Here is a 21,336-nt window from a genome sequence, read left to right on the forward strand (position 1 = left end):
GGCTGGGGATTCGAACCCGCCACCTTAGGTGTATGTGGCTGGCGCCTTAGCTGCTTGAGCCACAGGCGCCGAGCCCACTTCCCGATTTTCACTTCACTCAGATTCAGCACTCTCTTAGTCTAGGCTGAATCACGTGCCCATTCTCTGGCGAGGGAGGAGGGGACTACCTTGAGTGGCAGGCAGTGAGGAAGTCAGAAGTGCTACCAGAGAAAACCAGTGATCTCTATCCTTAGGCAGGTGTTGGGTATTGGACAGGTGGAAACAAAAATTTTCCAAATCACCATGATGGATTACTCTACATTTTAAACTAAAACAGTCCTAGAGGATATGTGGATGGATGGTGGGGTGCAGGAAGGGCCAAGGAGGCTGGTGGTATGGGAAGAACAATAGTGTAAAAACTAGACCCAGGCAAGAACTGCCACAGGGCTCTGCTATCAGCTGGCACTAAGAGCCCAGGGCAAGTCAGTTACTCTACCTGAAGCTGCATTTTCCTCTCCTAAAGATTGAAAAGGTTGCACTAACTGTTTTCTTTTGCTGTAAATCTTAAACATATATTTTGGGGCTAGAGGGCCATGACGGAATTGCTTAGCTAACTCTAGGACTGTATGAAATTCAACAGGATTTTTCTTTAAGTGCTTATAGCAGCAGTTCTCAAAAGAGTGCCTGAGAATCTCTTGGGGATTAGATAGGTAGAGTTCTTATAAAATGCAAATTCCTGGGCCCCATCCCCAGAGATTCTGGTCCAGTCATTCTGAGTGGAGCCCAAGAATCTGCATTTCAAACAAGATCGCTGGGTAATTTTAATGCAAGTGATCAAGGCTAAAGAACTCTACACCACCTGTTTAGTTTCCGATCCCTGGAAGAGAACCCCTTCAGTTAGAGCTGCAGGCTCTTAAAAATGTTTGAAGTTGAACAACTGGGCACACTCTGTAAAGGTCCCTGCTAGGCTCTGTAGGTAGTGTGAGGATGCTTAGAATACAGGGGACACCAGGGTAGCCAGGGGCTTTCTCTCCTCTTTCTGATTAAATGTCACCAGTCAGTAAAGCTGAAGGATAGAGAGTCCACCATGAGTACTGTGAGGGCTTTCCTTATTGTTTGAATTGTATGAGGGTCTCAAATAGGATCTTCTCAGGTGAAGACATGCGTTTGGGCTTGGAAGTGTCTGACTTGGTAAATTTCTGCTTTTAAGAAGTTTTACTTCCAGGCCAAACCTCTGCAGTAAATACATCTCCTTTTGGGAATTATATTGAAGAAAGTGTTGGGCCTTGGTTTCTTGCTTTCTTGAGTGATGTTATGTGTACTGTACCGTCTATCTGAGGATTTGCAAGTGTTTTTTTAAAGTATTCCGTTTCACATCAAAGTGCTTCTTGCAAACATGTATTTTCAAATGGTGAAGGAATAAGTTTTATGTACATGAAATGCTTGATTTCCCCCCCTCTGTCCACTACCTTATATTTTGTGCCTTTGAAATGTGATAGCCATGAGCTCCTTGGCTTTTTGAGGCAGGATAGAAGCATTTGGTCATTTGGCCCAGTACTCTGAATAAATTTAGAGTCTTGACTAAAATGAAAGTAAATTTGAGCAAGGGTGAGAATAGTTTAGATAGTGACATAACTTATACCGGGTTACATCCAAGAAGCACATTTGTATATTAAATAAAATAATAGTAATTAAAAAATAGTTCTAGGAGGCCATTACCATAGTGTTTGAAATAACTGTGGATATTATATGACTGTTCTCATATGATAAACCCTCTTGTCTTTGATGGTTCCAATCTTAGAATAGAGAGTGGATGAGAAATCTTGATTTAGAACCTCTAACAATATAGCCAAGGCCCTTTACAGATACGAACTCTTTGTAGTCATCCTCTGTCTTATTTCTGTGTTCTGTTTAACATGAAATTGTCCTTCCTTAATTGGTTGTGTATGTGCTGTGTGTGTGTGTGTGAGAGAGAGAGAGATTAATGGGGAAATAAAGCCTAGGGCAGGGACAAACTCATGAGAGAGAAATCTACAGGTTTTATTCTTGCTTTTTTACTTTCTCTAATACAGAGGGGTGGGGAGTTCTGCCTATTCTTTGGCTTCATGAAATGTTGATATTTGAGAGAAGAACAAAAGTGTTTATTCTTCAGGGTTAAAAAAAAAAAAAACCTCAGCAAGTACGCATTCTGTTCCACTTGGTCTTGTAAGTCATTTGCCAGCAAGATGAGCTTACAACTCCTCTCTGGCGAAGCATCCCCCCATCTCCTGATCGACATTCCTCTGCTCTGTTGCTTCATAAATTAGAGGGGAGGATGCCATTGTAATACTTGACCATATAAGGGGCAGAGAGGCCCAGCATGATTTAGTTCTGCCCTCCTGTCAAAACCGTGTACACACTGGAGGCCTTTTAAGGGAAGGTGGTGCGTGCAGGGGAAACGTCCCAAGGCAGTCCATCCATTTTCTCTGCTACTGCCGGGTCGGTGCCTGCAAGCTCTAGGCGACTCTGAAGCATAAATCACAGGGAGTTGCTGGTGCCAAGCTCAAGGGAGGAAAACCTCAGAGGACAACGCTCACTGCTGAATGCAGTCTGCATTTTAGTTTTCACTAAAAGCCCTCTCACCACTTGGAATTCTATTTTATTCTGTTTATTTTGAGATAGAGTCTTACTATGTCACTGTCTATAGAGTGCTATGGAGTCACAGCTCACAGCAACCTCAAACTTTTGGACTTAAGGGATTTACTTGCCTCAATCTCCCAAGTAGCTGGGACTACAGGTGCCTGCCACAACACCTGGCTATTTTTTTGTTGTTGTTACAGTTGTCAATGTTGTTTAGCTGGTCTGGGCTGGGTTCAAACCTGCCAGCCTAGGTATATGTGGCCAGCACCCTATCTACTGAGCTATGGGTGCCACCAGAGGCTTCTGATTTTTAGTGAAAAATACACAATTTGCATATCCTGACTCTGCCTTGGGCACTCCCCTCCCCTTAAGGTTTCTGATTGTCTTGTCTGCCCTGGAGCATTTGTTTCTGTACAATGTGGGATCAAGTTTGGAGAGAGCTGACTTTGAAGCACAGAGCTTTTTCTTACTGGCTCTGAGGCCCTGGATAAGCATACCACCTCTGTGAGGCTCAGGGTCCCAAGGAAAAATGTTAGTGTTTGGCACTGTACTTGGCACATTTACTTGCTTAGTAAATGTTACCTGTTATTATGACACTATCACTGCCAGGAGAAGAGGATAGTTTTTGACTTTGCAGCAAGTATTTCCTACAGCCCCACTGCTTCAATCCAACACTGTTACAAATTTTTCTTATAGGCAAAACACATCCAGAAATGTCTGTAGAGGCCCTGAAGAATGTCTTGGCATGATTCAGTGTACAGAAAATGCGTTCTAGGACCAGGCAGGACAGAGCCTGAGTCCCCCACTTGCCAGTTATATGGCATTGGGTAGACTATTTAATTTCTTGGTACCTTAGTTTTTTAGTTTGTGGTCTGGTGATGATGATTGTTTAAATCCAGGCATTTTGGTTTCTAGGGGCTGAAAATTTTAGTTAGAAGAAGGACAGAGAAAGGGTTCCTTGCAAACCTGTAGACATTTTGTTGAAACAAACTGTTGCTTATTTCATAAAATAGGAAAGAAGGAAGGGGAGGCCCGGAAGGGGAGGAGGCGCTTTTCCGTGTAGGCAGGCAGGCTCCTCCAGTCGCTTCTAAGCGGAGACTCACTTTCTTCTTTGAAATTTACTTTCTTCAGCTGTATTCCCAGTAAGCCAAGGTTCTGCGGGACAGGCCAAAATGACAGAAATGTGACAGTGTGTGTCCTTCCAATGCCTGCCCCCTCTGTTCTGGGATGCCGCACCTCAGGCACCCAGGTAGCTGAATCATCCAGGCCAAGGACCTGTCTGGGAGACACTGGGGGCAGGCTGCATGTGGCTTCCTTGAGACCCCTACACCTTCCTGCAGAAGCCTGTCCCCACCCCGAGGCTCCCACTCAGGACTCAAGGGCTCTGTGCTAATTTCATGGACAAACTTTCGCTGGTCAGGACTTCCCTTTTTTTCTCAGTTCAGGGGTTCTCAAATTCTTTTCCTGTTTGCAGATACAGCTTAAGTCCATAAAAAGCACCACTCGAGACCTGCAGTGATTCTCAAGGCAGGTGTGGTCTTTGTATATTAGAACCTCCTCACTCCTGAGTTTTTGATCATCTTCCTGCCCTGATGGGAATGGGTCCCCAAGGTCATTGTTCAGTCAGTAGACATTCCTCAAGCTCTGTTTAGTGCAGCCCCTGGGCTAGGAATTGGTGTTCAAAGACATAATCCTTATCTTCCTGATCTGCTGGGGACGCACAAGGACAGCTCAGTGTGAAAGGCATCACAGCGGAGGTGATCCCGGCGCTATGGGAGGGCAGAAGAGGGCACCTGTGTTGGGGCGATCATGTTGCCACAGGAACCTCAACCTCAGGAGGGTCCACTCTAGTTGCCATCATCAAGTACCATGGACTAGGTTGCTTATGAACAGCAGAAATTTATTTTTCACAGTCCTAGAGCTTGGGAAGTCCAAGATCAAGGTGCCAGCAGATTCAGTGCATGGTGAAGGCTCCTTTCTGCTTCACAGATAGCCAGTTTTTTTTTTTTTTTTGGCTATGTCTTCATGGCAGAAGGGGTGAGGGACCTTTCTGGATTATCCTTCATAAGGGCATTAATCCTATGTATGAGGGGTCACCCTCATGACCTAATTACCCTGCAAAGTCTCCACCTTTTAATATCATCACTTAGGGGATGAGGAGATAACATATGAATTTTAAGGGGACACAGACCTTCAATCTATAGCCCTGGGGCTCTAGAGGTGCTTTCAAGAAACTGAGACTTAAATTTAGGACAATTAAGAGTCATCTAGCTGAAGTGGAAAAAAGCAGGTATTACTTGGTCGTGGAGGGCAGTAAGTGTGGGAAATGTAAACCTTTGGATTCACTAGAGGGGAAAATCAGGGAGCATTTCTTCAAGGGAGGGCAAACTGTTTTCCTCACTGCCAGTCCCAGCTATGGATGCCCTCAGACAGGAACCTTAATACCGGAGCCGTTTCAGTTCACACCCAGCACCTTCCCTAACCAAGGTAAGGCTTTCTACGTATCCCCCCACCAGTCTCTGTACCTATGAGGACTCTGAGGCTCATAGACAAGCAGCAACTTACCCAAGTCTGCAAAGCTAGTGAAAAGTGGAGTCAGGATTTGAACCCATGTTGTTGGGTGCAAACCCAGGATTTGCACCCAAGAAACCCAAGCTGGTTCTGCAGCGCTGCACAGCCTCCCCAGTCTCCTTAGATGCAGGAACTGAGGCTAAGAGATCATAAATGACTGGCCTGTGATGGTCGCAGAATTAACTGTGGAAAAGCTGAACTTCAAACCAGAGAGCTGCTTACAAGTGGCAGGGGGGCAGGGGAGAACAACTGCCCTGCCCACATGTGAGAGATATGCCACAGTGAGGCAAGAACTGGCCCTCACCGGTCAGGGTGTGACTGGCACAAGAGTCCCACGTGATGAACCCTCACACCAGCAGCAAGGGCCAATGTCAGTTCCAGTCTGGACCCCCAGTCAGGCCATGTGTGAGGACTTCTTAAATGCTATGCAATACAGCTTCAGTTATTAAAATGGTGAATAGATACATAATGTAGCCTATGTTAATTGACATTGTTATTTGCATATGTAATATCTTATTGTAGGTGAATGTTTTATAAGCTCTCCTAGAAATATGAATCCCCAGAAATAAGAAACACTGCTCATTTTAAGTACAGACATGTGGACTCTAGTCGAGACCTATGAACTTAGGATATTCTAGCAGAGGCTGGAATTTGTATTTTTAATTCACACCCCGGATGATTCTTATTGTAATGAAAGTGGGAGAATCATCACCCTCTTTGGCGATGCTGAGTAATTAAATGCCACTATGTCCCCCATCTAAGAATGCCTCCCACCTTGACCAAGGGAAGAGGAGAGTTATACAAGCTGGTTTGCTGGGTGAGGGCTTTGTAGTCACTATCTGAGGAATCCACACATGTGATCTTACTATAAGTTTACCATAAGTTTACATCATATGAAGTCAATTTGCTAGTCTTATTTGGATTGGAGATACATATTTGGTTTTATGAGGGGAAAAACATTGTCATATTTCATCGAGCTAGAAAATCTGTTACAAGTGAATGATCATTTCTTTTTCTGACCCCTGAAACATTGTGTCATGATTTTCAGAGAAACTCAGTCAGTAGCATTAATGCTTGGTTAATGTGCTGGGATTGTACTTTTCTGTATCTGTTATTGCAAATGGGCATAATTAACTGAACTGGATATTGACAGAGGAGATGTGCGTTGGCTAAAAGAATTCTGGGATGGTCTCAGCACCCGTAGCTCAGTGAGTAGGCTGCCAACCACATACACTGAAGCTGGCGGTCCGAGCCCGGCCTGGGCCTGCTAAACAACAATGACAACTGCAACAAAAAATAGCCCGGGCACTGTGGTAGGTGCCTATAGTCCCAGCTAATTGGGAGGCTGGGGCAAGGCAATCACTTAAGCCCAAGAGTTTGAGGTTGCTGTGAGCTGTGATGCCATGGCACTCTACTCAGGGTGACATAGTGAGACTCTGTCTCAAAAAAAAAAGAATTCTGGGATGGAAAGTTCAGAAAAGCAATTCATAGGACCTTCTGAAAATAAATATGGGACATGAAGAATGCTGTGGGGATAGTGGAAGAGACAAAATCTTACTGTGTAAGAGGCAACCTAAGGTCTTGACAAGAGTTACACCACCCTTCCTTGCCTTCAGACTACACACCCGCCCACCCCCTCACACGTACACACACAAGCACATGCTCACATGCATGGGACCATTTGTTCCTCACGGGTTCTTTCAGCCCCTTGCCTAGAGCCTTTTATATTCATGAACCCATAAAAATATCAGAGACCTAAAAGCAATTATGAGCCCCCAAATGAAGAAATCTGCAACACCAGTGCGATGAACTGTTTAATTGACTAGGCATAAAGTGCAACATGTTGTCACTTTATTATGAAATTTAATCTCCAAGGAGTCACCATAACACTTGAAAATAATTTTCAGGATGTATTTTCTCATTTGAAAGGATTCCGGAGTGTGCGTGAACCATGACAAACTATTGCCAATAGTTAAGTAAATGAGTGACTTGTAGCCTCCTCATTTTAAAGGCAAAATTATAAAAATTTGTTCAAGATTCTTTTGGAGCAAAAAGAACATTTAAAAAAAATATGAGCTGTGGATGTGTTTTAATATGTTTGGTATGATGGGGGACGAAGCTTCACACACATACACACAGAGTTCTCCCCCGCTGGATGCCTGTTGGGCAGGCACAGAGTTGGAGAAAAATGAAATGTGCTGTTGAAAGTTGTCTTCAACAGTTCAAAGACCGAAAGGCTTTTAGGTCCACCTCCACCATCTCAGAAGGGTGGAGCCCACTCTGTGCTGCACCAGGAATGTCTTTAATGTCTTCTACTCTGCCTAAATTAGGTTGAGGCCAGTGAAGACTTGCTCGTCCGATTGCACAGACTGTGCACTGTGCAAGGGCAGCATCTTCCAAGGTAGCGTTCTTCACGTTGAGGACGCCCTGCACTTTGGTATTTATTAGGACAATGCTTCAGCAGATGGCATTGAAGTGTTCTGATATAAGAAACTCAGTGTGAGGAAAGCTGTGTGGAGAACACTTAGGGATCTAAAAATAGACCTGCCGTTCGATCCTATAATTCCTCTACTAGGTATATATCCAGAAGACCAAAAATTACATTATAACAAAGATATTTGTACCAGAATGTTTATTGCAGCCCAATTCATAATTGCTAAGTCATGGAAGAAGCCCAAGTGCCCATCAATCCATGAATGGATTAATAAATTGTGGTATATGTACATCATGGAATATTATGCAGCCTTAAAGAAAGATGGAGACTTTACCTCTTTCATGTTTACATGGATGGAGCTGGAACATATTCTTCTTAGCAAAGTATCTCAGGAATGGGGGGGAAGTATCCAATGTACTCAGCCCTACTATGAAACCAATTTGTAGCTTTCATATGAAAGCTCTAACCCAATTATAACCCAAGAAGGGGAAAAGGGAGAGAGAGGGGAGGGGATGGGGGAGGATTGGTGGAGGGAGACTAATTGGTGAATCTACGGTGCATCTTACAAGGGCACATGTGAAATTTACTAAATATAGAATATAAATGTTGTAACACAATAAGAAAATGCCATGGAGGCTATGTTAACCAGTTTGATGAAAATATTTCAAATTGTATATAAAACCAGCACATTGTACCCCATGATTACATTAATGTATATAGCTATGATTTAATTAAAGAAAATCAGTGTGATACAATACCTTCTGATAGAAAAAATTATTAGGCTTTGAAGAAGGGGCTCCTTTAGCACAGGCATGTCTTGGGCTTCTGCCCTGGCCTGCCCTTGGGAGTGGTGCTCCTCTAGCTCCATTCAGCTCTGTCATCCCTTCTCTGGAGGCTGTGGGATCTTGACCTAGAGACTGCTCACTCCCATGGAAGACTGTATGACAATCTCTGCCCCATTCTCAAAGCCCAGAAGCCACGGAGTCCTTCTGTTTGCTTTTGACCTGTCCTGTGCACTTCCACTGCCTGCAGGCCTCTTTGTCTTCTGGAAGTCAGTTAGTTCTTGAACGGAAAGCTCCCTGCCCACTCTGCCCCCTCCCCCCTGCATGAGCACCCAGCTTCCATGCAGCCTAGAACCACGCAGACCAACATTGTCTTTGCTTCAGAGAAGGAGGACAGGGCTGTTGAGTGGCCTTCTTATTTCCCTGGGAAGTCTCGGTTCCTTTAATTAATCTCAGGCACTCTTTGTTCTTGTCCACCTATTTTTGGTCACTGTTCCTCAGAGACGACTAGGCCCTCAGAGAGGACCCGTCTTAGGTATAGGTGGCACTGCATGGGTAACCCTGAATGCAAATAGCTGCTGCTCCCACCTTTGTCCCTCTCCCCAGCCTCTCCTGGGACTGAGCCCCAGAGGTGGACTGTTCAGGGGAACAGAACACAGGTCACTCAGACACCAAAGAGCCTGGCTGTCAACTACACCTACTGGCCATGTCCCCATATGTCCCCCTCTGGGTCAGTCCCAGGGGTGGGCTGCCACTCTGCTAAACTCAGAGCACCCAGCAGTTCAGAACCTGGGGGAGGCTGTCTCTGCTCCCTAGCCTGTCCTTCCACCTTCTCCTTTCCCAAGCCTCTTTGAAGGCTTCTTGCTGAGAATTCTTGATGTGACTTAAGCACTTTTGACATATTCCTCCTTCTCCCTTGCTCTTCAAACGTGTTCAGTGGGAGTAAATTCCTTTGAGCCACACCCCTGCCATAGACATATAAAGAATATATTGCTTGGTTCATTTTAACCAGTGTTTTCCAATGTGTACGAAATGAAACTATCAACCCTCCCCCAAGTGAATGGGAGACATGTGTACTCTGCCCTTTGTGGAGTTTTACAGTGAAATGAGGATTTGCTTCTGAACAATCCTGCATAGATAAAGATAGGCTACTTTTACCATCATGTCCTATAAACTTACAGCACTTGACTTGGTAAGTTAACATGTGTTTAATTAGAAGTCATGTTGTCAACCTTTTCAGCCAACTCTTAGAATGTAATTCTATTTAGAAATTCATCCACAGTCAATTTCACCCTAAACTCTGAATCGTCCCATGTTTTTGCTCTCACTGGTCTTTGAAGGAACTAGTTCTAGAATCCAAATCATGCTTTACACCCATGTGGGAGGAATCTGTGTTCCGAGGGACCCAAGATGATTGCATGAAATGAGCAAATGTCTTTGAGCACTTACTCTGTGCCAGACAGAGCTCTCACCCTGGAGGGGATCACAGGCTGGGGAGGCAGGCAGATGTCCCAAGATCTAGTGCAGGACACTGTGATGAGTGTCTGTGACTACGAGGTTTGCAGTGGCAGCCAAAGAAGAGACTGGCCAGATTAACTGGAAAGGAAGGAAGGAGCCTGAGTCCCTGGGGCGATGGGTGCAGAGTGTGTTAGTATCTTCCATCTGTCCACAAGACCCCCACTCCGTCCCTACTCCCTGGCCTACAGGCTGACCTGTAGGGAGTGTCAACAGGCTGCCCTTCCCTTCTGAGTTTAGTTGGGCTTGGACAGCTGGGAACACTCCAATATCAGAGAAAAGGAGAAGGCGGGTCTGTCTTTCTCTCCTTATAGAATCTCCACGGCCTAGCCACATGTGTCTTGTGCAAGTCACTCACCACACAGCTATGTCCCTGGATTCCAGTAATGACTGGGGTGCTGTGGGGTGCTGCCAGCCCTCATGTTGCTCACCCAGGGCACTCCACCTCCCGGTGCTCTTTCCCTCCACACGGCACACACCTCTGTAAAGCTCCTGTTGTGCACTCTCCTCTTGTCACTCAGTGGGAGGGTGCTGCTCGTTCTCTTGGGGCCCTCACAGATATGAGGACTCGCCCCACCTACGTGGAGCATGTATGTGAGGATCTGTAGGCCTGGTGCTTGGAGGGGTCCTGTTACATCAGGTGGAGGGACTGTGGGGCAGATGCTGAAGCAGGAGGACGCACCAGGCTGCTAGCTCTTCTCAGGGTGCTCTGAGTTCAGGCTTGGTGGGCATCATCACATTCATTCCTCACCAAGTAAGGAGATCTATTGTTATTCCATTTTGCAGGTGAAAGAGCTGGGCTCACCAAGGTTAAATAACTTGGCCAGGGTCGCACAGCAGGAAGAGGTTTGATGCCCTGGACGATACATATTTGCCCGCCTTTTCTATTAACACCTTTTGCTGTAAAACTTATTACCCACGAAGGGACACCAACGTTTTCAATAGTCTTTTTCCTCATAACTATGTGCCATTAAACTAAAATGATATTTAAAAATACCTCAGTAGTATAGCAGAATTAATGTGGCACCATCTTTCCTTGTTATACTTATTGGTTGAATTAAGCCCGATCCTGAGTGACAGAAGGAAACCCTGGGAAGGTACACGCGCTCTTGAATCTGGTCCCTTTCGTGTGGGGTGTCAGCCTCTGTGCCCCTTGATGTCTGTGTTCTCAGAGCCCATGTAGAGAAAGCTGCCTGGCGACTTGATCTGGCTTCACAGGAAACAGCAACCTGCGCCATTCGTTAAACCACACATCAGAGTCCGTGATGACATGTAACAGGTGGGATGTGTTTTTGAGTCCCTGGTATTCCAAAACTGGCCAGGACAGCTGCCACTCACATTCCCAGAGGGCACTTCAGGGAACCCAGAGATTTGCATGTGGCTCTACTCATGGTATCTCCGCCTGGAATCTGGAGGGTCTTGACCCTGTTAAGGAGTTGTTAGTCTTTCTGTTATCGGGGACCCAGGAACTCCCTGAAGTATAAGCAAAGTGCCCATCGCGGTTAAACCATATGCATGACTGGTGAACTGTTCTCTGCGATGCTGGTGGACAGGTCAGCAAGAGAAAAAGGAGGAGGAAATACTTGCATGAAGAGTACAAGCACCAACTCTTAATTAAGAAACCAAACAAGAAAGGTTTTGCATTCCAGCCATGCAAATCGGAGGCACTGACTTAGAATTTGGGGACGTGCCCAGGCTAATTAATTACAGCTGGCTCCAGCTAACGTGCACGGACTTGCCTTCTGCCTTCAGAGGCATGGCTGTGGGACAGGGTAGAGCTTCCAAGTTCCTCTGTGGCTCTGGTGGCATTGGCGGCTTCTGGCTGCTTCTCTGAGCCAGATGGTGTTGTGTCTGTTCATTTAGTCCCACTAATTCTTCAGAGTTTCAAGTGTCTGAAACATGTTATTAAAGAGCAGAATGATATCCCACTAGGTTCTCAACTTGGACTATTAAGGGAAAAGCAGTAGTTGGAATAACAAGACAAAAGCACGCTATTTCTTTTTTTGTGACTCTTACACTCTATACTGTAGTGCCCTTGAATCACGGCCATTTGTCACTGTGTAAATAAAGTATAATTTACCTGTTCCTCCACTGACGGTTAATAGCAGGGGTCCTCAAACTTTTTAAACAAGGGGCCTGTTCACGGTCCTTCAGACCGTTGGAGGGCCAGGCTGTGGGCCCTGGGACGAGTCGGCTGCTAAGCAGGACAGGCAGAGGTGGTAAAAACACCCGGGGGGCCGGATAAATGTCCTAGGCGGGCTGCATGTGGCCTGCGGGCCGTAGTTTGAGGACGCCTGGGTAATAGTGTTGTTTCTGATTTAGCTCTCTCCCCCACAGACAGTGCCGTCATAAACATCCTTAAACCTCATTGTCTTACGTATATGCATTCACGTTTCTCTAGGATAGGTACTCAGAGGTGGGCTTACTGGGACATAGGATGTGCAGTTCTGCTAGGGATTCTCAAATCATGCTGTGCGACGAGTATACCAATTTATAATCCTGCCATTTGCATTTGGGTTGTCCAAATGTCTGAATTTGGGTTTTCACCTGACATTGCCAGCACAGCTTGGTATTATTAGAATTTTTTTCTTTTTTAGCTAACATGATGGATGTGACATTGTATCTGGCTCTTGTTTTAATTTTCATTTGCCTGATTTACTGTATAGTTTAATATTGGCAAACCAGTCTTCTCTGAGAATTGCCTAGGTTGTTTGAATTATTAGTGGCTGATAGGATTTGTTTATTAAGGTTGACTATTAAACCTTCAGTTTTATGCAGCTTCTCTTGATATGCGGCTTACCTCCTTTTAAAATGTCTTTGATAAATAGAACATTTTCTATAATTTTTAATGTGACTATATTTATCAACCTCTTCCTTCAGTTAAGACCCAATTACCTCACCCCCTCCATGACACTGAGGACATACAGTGAGGTCCTTGTGGTCCTGTTGAATCTGAATCCAGTATGAAACAGCAGAGCAAAGAACAGGAGTTTGTTTAGGAAACATAACAATGCCATAATGTTTCAGACAGGATTATTGTTACTCATAGGACAGTGAAGCTGCCTTGTACAAACCCTAGTTTTGTCTGGTCCTGTCTCTTCTTTTAGGTTATCTGTTTATAGTTGCTGTACATTCATTGAATGCCCACTGTCCTTTCCCTCTGTCTTATGACATAGATTCTGTATTATTTTTGTACTATCATCCAGAAAGACATGTTGATTGAATCCATGAAAGAAAATAAGCAAACATATTATAAGAAAGATGAGAAGCTTTGTTTTGCTAAAATGTTTATTTCCTGTCATGTTAGTTCCTACGTACCACTTCTAGTCAACAGGAGCAGGAACTGATTCTAAACCTTCCCAGGTATTATGTAGGTATTTTTTTTCTTTTCTGAGCCTTAATAAGAGGTCTGCATAACTCAGAAAACATAATGCAAAACAAAACAAAAAGATCAGAAGTTGATTCGGTTTTTGCCATTCTAAGAGCCATCTCCTGGGAACCTGAGGACAGCTGCCAATGGTCTCTGGGTTATTTCTCAGCTTAGCTGGAGCTCTTGGGACTTAACATTCCCCAGCGTTAGACCTTCAGCATTTTATTTTACTTGAAAATATTCAGAACCAGAGCAGTTTACATCAAACTCTTAAGCATCAAGATTGTCAACCCAGACACTTGTTAACTCCCCAGATGTGAGTTCCAGATTATTTAATAATTTAAGGGAGAGAAACTGTGGTTGTTTCAGTTTCACGTATTTTTCTCTTGGATCTTTGATCAGTTTGCTAAAGCCAACTTGTTTCTTTTAAGTAAAGTCAGGATTTTTCGGAAATCTGCCTGTCTCACGTTGCCTAACAAAATTAAAAACCTAGTTGGAAGGGACTTCTACTTTCTCCCGTGATGTGTGCAGTGCATGAAAGTGCAGAGAAACTTCTAGTGGCAAAGGCCCCTGGGCTTGGGGTCCACCTTTGTTTTTTCTAATTGATCAAAACCTAGAAGTTTAAAGGGAGCACAAGACCTGTAGTTATCTTTTACTTTTGATTTTAAATATTCTTTAAATGATGTATTTAGTTCCCTGTGGGCTAGATGAAAGATCCAGTACTGAGAACAGTGATAATGTAATTCTGTACGCCGTTTTGCGGTTGGTAGAGCACTTACTTTTCAGTATTCACATATCCCGTTTGATCCTCCCAACCTCTTTGATAAGGCAGGCAAGGAAGGAGTTATAATATATGAGATTTGAGGTTTGGACTAGGCTGAGATAACACAGGCTCCAGAACCAAGCAGCCCTCTGCTAAAATTTATAGACATGCTTAAAAAATTTCTGTAGTCATCTTCGTTTGATAGCCTCGTGTTTTATGTTTAGTTTACCTGAAAAGCATGAGTTGTTCCATCCCAAGACTTGGTTTAAGAGGAGACGTCAAGATTACCTTTAGAAAACCAGCGGAACTCTGCTCCGTTTGTATTTATGCAGGGAGCAGATTTTCTTTAAAAGGCTTTTAAAGTAAAGCCTCATATAATCCTTTTACCATGGAGCAGCCCCAGCCACATCAAAGAAGGGATCCAGGAGTGAACTCATCGATGTGAAAATACTGAGGAGCTGTGAAGTGTCTGCTAGACATTAACCAGCATGGCAGGGATGCTGCTAGACTCCACCTTCAGTAATTGGTTTCTTGGAATCATGTTAAGGTGGCTGGTTCAAACAGGCACTCTGTTATACAGACTACAGAGGATTTTTCTTTCAAATACTTTGAATTGAAGTATGATGTACATACGGAAAAAGCACAACTCGTAAGTGTCATAAAGACATGCAAGAGAGAGTCCTTACCCTCAAAGACGTTCTAGCACATTGGTGGTGGTGAGAGCATCTCTGTGTGCAGGGCAAGTTTTCATAAAAGGAATACACCCATGGGACCAGATGGTAATCTGGATCAAGAAATAGAATATTGGATGGGCATGGTGGCTCATGACTATAATCCCAGCACTTTAGGAGGCTATGGGAAGTCGATTGCCTGAGCTCATGAGTTTCAGACCAGCCTGAGCAAGAGTGAGGTGAGACCCCTGTCTCTAAAAAATAGCTGGGTGTTGTGAAGGGCACCTGTAGCCCCAACTACTTGCGAGGCTGAGGTAAAAGAATTGCTTGAGCCCAAGAGTTTGAGGTTGCTATGAGCTGTGATGGCATGAGATTCTGTCTCAAAACAAAGAAAAGAAAAAGAAATAGAATATTTACTGATTCAATCTTGTTATATGAATAAATAAAAGAAACAATAGCACTCTCGAAGCTTCTTTGTTCCCTATCCTAATCACTTCTTTCTTCTCCCCAGAGGTAACCACTATCCTGAGCTCTACTGTCAATGATTAGTTTTGTTTACTTTCTAACTATGTACACATATAAATGGAAGAATGATGTCTGTATTCCTCTGTGTATGGTTTCTTTCACTCAGTGTCATGTCTGTGAGATTCCTGGGCATTGTCCTTTGTTCATTTTTGTATTCTGTGATATTCCTTTTGTATGAATATACCACAGTCGGTACTAATTGACATCCCTTTAGCACAGTGGTTCTCAACCTTCCTAATGCCATGACCCTTTAATATGGTTCCTCAGGTTGTGGGGACTCCCAACCATAAAATTATCTTTGTTGCTACTTCATAACTGTAATTTTGCTACTGTTATAAATCGTAATGTAAATATCTGATATGCAGGATGTGTTTTCATTGATCATGACCCACAGGTTGAGAACCGCTGCTTTAGGAGAATGTGAGAGTTCCCCATCTTCACCAGCACTTAACATTACCACTCTTTTCAGCTAGTATTGTGATGTTACAGTGATATTTCACTGTGGTTTTAATTTGCATTTTCCTCATAGCTAATGCTGGTGAGCATCTTTTCACATGCTAATTTGTCATTTGAATATCTTCTTCCCTAAAGTGCCTATTCAAACCTTTTGCCCATATCCTTAAAATGATTTGCTGTTGAAAACATTTATACGAGTTTTAAAAGTGTAAACTGCATATAAATCCTTGTTGTATATATATAATGCAAATATTTCTCCTAGTTTGCTATTGGATGCTTTTTAACAAGCTGGCTGAGAGTCCAGTGTGTAGAACTTGCACCATGGGCCCTTCTTGGCTCTCAAGAAAGTGGGCATTTGAAGATGGGAAAAGAGGAGACACCTGGATCTTATCCTCTTAAAATCACAACTTTATTGAAGCAGGACTCCTTAAGAATGGCTCATGCACTTGAGAAGTCTATTTGGCTACTCTCTGTAAGCTGAAGAGAGTCATCAATATGTTGCTCCATCGCACATAATGATATAGTGCTTGATGAACATTTGAATACCCACTACGGGCCTGCTCTGTGCAGGATGCTGGCGGCACACAGACAGGGGTGCCAGCACCCTTACATATGGTGTGCTTTCAGGGCACTCTTGGGGTACTTTTGGGTCTAGTGTCCTGTTTGATCATATGAGGGTAGGGTGGCCATCAGACTAGTAAAATAAAAATAACGTATTCTTCTGCTCCTCAACCTTTGATTCTCTATAGTCATTGCCCTAATTGTGTAATCTATAATTCTAAGATAAGCCTTTGTCTCATCCTAATTAGCCCCACTAATTAATACCTAGAGAAATTCTCTAATTAAATAAGACATGCAGAAGTGACTTATGTTTTTAAGGAAGGCACAAGGAGAAAAGACCATAAAATAGATATACTTAGCTCCCTGCTATCTAATAATTCTTTTAATAACTCCTCAAATGATAGCTATCGGGCAATTAAAGTCATATCTATTGAGGGCAAGACTGGCAAGGTACTGTATTATCTTAGACCTTGAAGGAACCATAAAGACTTGCAAGAGACAATGCCGACCCTCAAAGAAATTGAGCATTTTGCTGGTGGTGATAGCATCTGAGTGTGAAGGGAAAGTGTCAAGGAGGTACACAACATAGTCAGTGAAGTTAGAGACCTGTACCAACTAATAGGAAGCTTAGCTGCAGGAAGGATCCTGTTGGATTGATTGCAGTTATGTGGAGAGGATTGTGTTTGTTAAGATAGTATAGCTGCTGCTATAAACTAGCCCCAAGATGTGTATCGGCTCAAACACAGAAAAAGGTTACTTCTCAATCATCAAAAGTTAAAAACAGGTGTTCCTGATGGGTAGCTGCATCTGCTTGAAATGGTGATTCTGAGAGCCATTCTTCAACATACGGATTTTCACCATATATTGGGATTATTCACCTCAAACTGGTAGAAGGAGAAAGAACATGGAAAATGGGAAGTTTTTATAGCCAGACCTGTCAATAGGAGTTCCACAGGCTAGAACTCAGTCATACGGCCCCCGATAATGGGAGAGGACTTTGAGAAGTGTAGTCCAGCTGTGTGTCCAAGAGAATGAGATGTGTTTGTTGACCTCCTAGTAGTTTTTGCTACGGGCTTGAATGTCTTGTTGGCTCCAATATCCAGGTGCTGCCAATGGGATAGTAGTGAGAGGCAGGGCCTTTAAGAAGTGATTAGGCAGAAGAGCTTCTTTAGCCTTACTGGGATTAAGACTTTTATAAAGGAGGCTTTGCCCAGCATTTGGCTAGTTTGCCCTCTGCCTTTGCCATGTGAAGATGTAGCACGAAGGCCCTTAATGGACCAATTGCCACTGCCTTGGTCTTGGATTGTCCAGCCCCTAAAACTGTGAGAAATCAATTTCTATTCTTTATAAGTTCCCCAGTCACAAGCGTCTCGTAGTAGCACAAAATGAACAGGCTTTCTGATAGCAGGCAGTTTGGATTATTTTGATGGAGATTGGAAAGAAGGATTAATCCTGGTAAAATGAACAGCATAAGGAAGGCCTAAGAAATATACAAAAATAACATCAAAAATAGCGAATAATTTAGTTTGTTAGAAGCATAGAATACGGAAGAAACTATTAGATAGCTATGTTGAGACTATTTCCAACCTGAAGTCACATTTTTGGAGGTTTTAAAACCTGTAGACTGAGGAGCTTATATCCAGCATGTCCTTTCCATATGACTTCTTACCCGGGCTCATTCCGACTTGGAGGAAAACTGTGGCCCAGATTAGTTTTCTTTCCTCCCTTCATCCTCTGGCCTTTCCTAGGAAGTGAGCTCTCATTTTTCTCCAGCACGCAGTGTCAGCCAGATGGGTTCAGACCCTTAGCACGGGCAGCTTCATGTCGAGCCTTTGTACTAGAGGATTTCAGAGATTCCAGGGGCCTCCTGCCAAAAACCAGTCTAATGCATGGTATCTGCTGAATACTGTGTTTGGGATGAATCCCAAATTTAGGAGGGGGATGGGAGGGGGAATTCCTTTTGGACCCTAGGACATAATCAACAAGTGTTCAGGATCCTGGAATCTGATCACCCATTTTGTTATCTTGGCTCACATAGCTGCAACTGTGGCTTGTAGTTATAAAAGTATCCGGTCCTTTCAAATCCAGCAGCAGCCTTCAACTTGATGACCTCCTGACAGTGATTAATTGGGAAGGGTGGGAGCTGGGGAAATCCTTTCCCCTCCCTTCAGGCCCGGAAGTTGGCTTTGAACTTGGAGGAATGTTTTGGTCAGGGAATATATGTCCCCACACCCTTGACCTCTCTCTCACCTTCACCTCTGCCCCACATTGCACATCCTATTTGCTGTTCATATACATCTTTGCTAAATCAACTTTGACCGGGGCTTTACTATGTGCTGTCTCTGGAAGGCTTCTGTGTAATTTATTCCTCCTCCTTTGAGCTTCTGACCATGAAATTAATGGCTCTGAAAATTTACCTTTGCTCTACAGTTTTGAGTTCTTTCATTGTCCCTACCAAGACGTAAGCATGGTTGTATATCTCTTGACAAAGAGAGAAGACAGAGTGTTTGAAGTAATAGCCAACCTCCTGCCAGGTGTTTCTTTCCTAAACAAACTTGAAAGAGACTTAGCACACAATTTTCTAATCCTTAGAACATTCGTTATTTTTAGGATTTGTGGAGAGGGAGATGTTCACTTTCGATAGGAAAGGTTACTAGATACTTTTTCTTTAGCTGGCCACAAAACAAATCTAAAGGAGTCATTACCACGTTGTTTCTTTTATCCTGTGCACATCTTTCTTTCTCTTCTTTCTTTTTTTTGGGGGGGGGGAGACAGAGTCTTACTTTATTGCCCCCCCCCCTTTTTTTTTTGAGACAGAGCCTCAAGCTGTCCCCCTGGGCAGAGTGCCGTGGCATTACAGCTCACAGCAACCTCCAACTCCTGGGCTTAAGCGAGTCTCCTGCCTCCGCCTCCCACGTAGCTGGGACCACAGGCGCCCACCACAACGCCCGGCTATTTTTTGGTTGCAGCCGTCATTGTTGTTTGGCGGGTCCAGGCTGGGGATTTGAACCCGCCACCTTAGGTGTATGTGGCTGGCGCCTTAGCCGGCTGAGCTATAGGCGCCGAGCCACTTTATTGCCCTTGATAGAGTGCTGTGGTGTCACAGCTCACAGCAACCTCCACTTCTTGGGCTTAGGTGATTCTCTTGTCTCAGCCTCCCGAGTAGCTGGAACTACAGGTGCCTGCCACAATGCTGGGCTATTTTGGGTTGCAGTTTGACCGGGGCCGGGTTTGAACCTGCCACCCTCAGTATATGGGGCCGGCACCCTACTTACTGAGCCACAGGTGCCACCCCTTTCTCTTCTTTCTTCAGATCCTTATTTATCCCTCTCTGTGCTTACAGCTTTCAAAGAACTAAAACTTGATTACGGCAGGCATTTGGTGTCTTTCTCTTTCGGTTTGCATATGCAGCAGGTGAAACTCTTCAAGCCGGTGTCTATGGAACCAGCTCATTCTCTAGCATGCTTTGAGATCTCTGTCCCTCTTGAAACACTATGACATTTGGGAAGGCAGCAGGGTGTAATGGAATGGAATGTGAGCAGAAATTAAGCACACCTGGCTCCAAAGTCCAGCATGGCCTCTTACCTGAGACCCTGAAACAAAATATGTGTTCTCTCTGAGCTTCTGAACTTGAATTTTGACAGCTTCAATTAGTTTGGACTGATTTTGAATTTACCTAATATGTATATATTCCTTTGTTATTGACTTAATTTGCTCAATACACATGTTTACATATTTTAAGATGGGCTGACATCCTGAGAAACCCATTGTAAGTTAAAAATATTGTAAGGTACAAATGCCTTTAATATTGGCAACACAGCGGACGGTCCCTGATCTTTATTGGTTTGAATTATGATTTTTCAGCTGTGTGGTGGTGTGAAAGTGATATGCGTTTAGTAGAATTTGTGAGCAGTACCTCAATTTATAATGAGGTAACATCCAGATCAGCCCATCCTAATGTGGAAAACTTGTAAGTCAAACCATTGTGAGTCAGGGACTGTCTGCGTTGTTTGTGAGATTCATTCAGATTGTTTTGCAGTAGTTTGTCCAGTGGAATTTATGGCATTACATCATGTATCACAAGTTTGTCCATTTGGATTATTTCCCCATTACATATTGTGATCATAATCATGCCTGTAAAATATCATGAATTGACTATTGTCTCAAATTTCATTTTTCAGAGTGGCCAAATCAATGAAGATTCCTGTATATGAGACCCCGGCTGGGTGGAGATTCTTCTCAAATCTGATGGACTCAGGGCGGTGCTCTCTGTGTGGAGAGGAGAGCTTTGGCACTGGTAGGCTTAGAAGGGTTGACACTCCTGGGGAGGGAGGCTGCAGCCTCTGTGACTTCAGTCTGGAGACAGGTGAACTTTCGGCGATTGAAAGGCTAGAGAGGAAGAAATAATGAGAGGCAAAAAATAAAATATTCAAGAAACCCGGTAGAGTGTGTGCTTTGACATACTTACCTCTTTTGCCCAGTTTGCTGCTTCTTCTTTAAAGAATTTTTTCTTAAAAAGTTTTTCTGTTATGGAAATTTCTAAAATTGCATAAGAGTAGAGAGAATAATCCAGGTGTCATGGCAGGCACCTGTAGTCCCAGCTACTCGGGAGGCTGCGGCAAGAGAGTCGCCTAAGCCCAGGAGTTGGAGGTTGCTGTGAGCTGTGTGACACCACGGCACTCTACTGAGGGTGATAAAGTGAGACTCTGTGTCTACAAAAAAATAATAATAATAAAAATAAAATAAAAATAAAAAAGAGTAGAGAGAATATCATATTGAATCCCATGTACCTCTGAAGCAGTTTCAACCATCATCAACTCATGGTCAATCTTCCTTCACCTCTCCCCTCATCCAAAGGACGAACCTCCTTCTTGATTATTATGAAACAACCCGTGTAGCTTATTTTTTTAGCCATAAATATTTCAATGTGCATTTTTACATATAAGGGCCTTTTAGGAAAAATATATAACAGTACCATTATCATACCCAAAATGTTAAAAAATTTTCTTTTTCCAACACCTTAAATGTGTCACCCATTGTCTTCTGGCTTACATAGTTTCTAAGATTTCTGATGTATTTCTTACATTTAT

At 43.6% G+C, this 21,336-nt stretch overlaps 1 protein-coding gene across 1 annotated transcript in view; it reads left to right on the plus strand.

Annotated features, from left to right (window-relative positions):
- Positions 1 to 21,336, plus strand: part of PGM5 (phosphoglucomutase 5) — a 170,457-nt gene that overhangs the window by 82,976 nt on the left and 66,145 nt on the right. Inside the window, exon 7 of the mRNA XM_003782926.1 lies at positions 20,428 to 20,543. Coding sequence (XP_003782974.1) covers positions 20,428 to 20,543 — 116 coding nt within the window. The remainder of the gene's footprint in view (positions 1 to 20,427; positions 20,544 to 21,336) is intronic.

Source organism: Otolemur garnettii, unplaced genomic scaffold (assembly GCF_000181295.1).
Source record: "Otolemur garnettii isolate 467f Iridium unplaced genomic scaffold, OtoGar3 scaffold00006, whole genome shotgun sequence".
Lineage (NCBI taxonomy): Eukaryota > Metazoa > Chordata > Mammalia > Primates > Galagidae > Otolemur > Otolemur garnettii.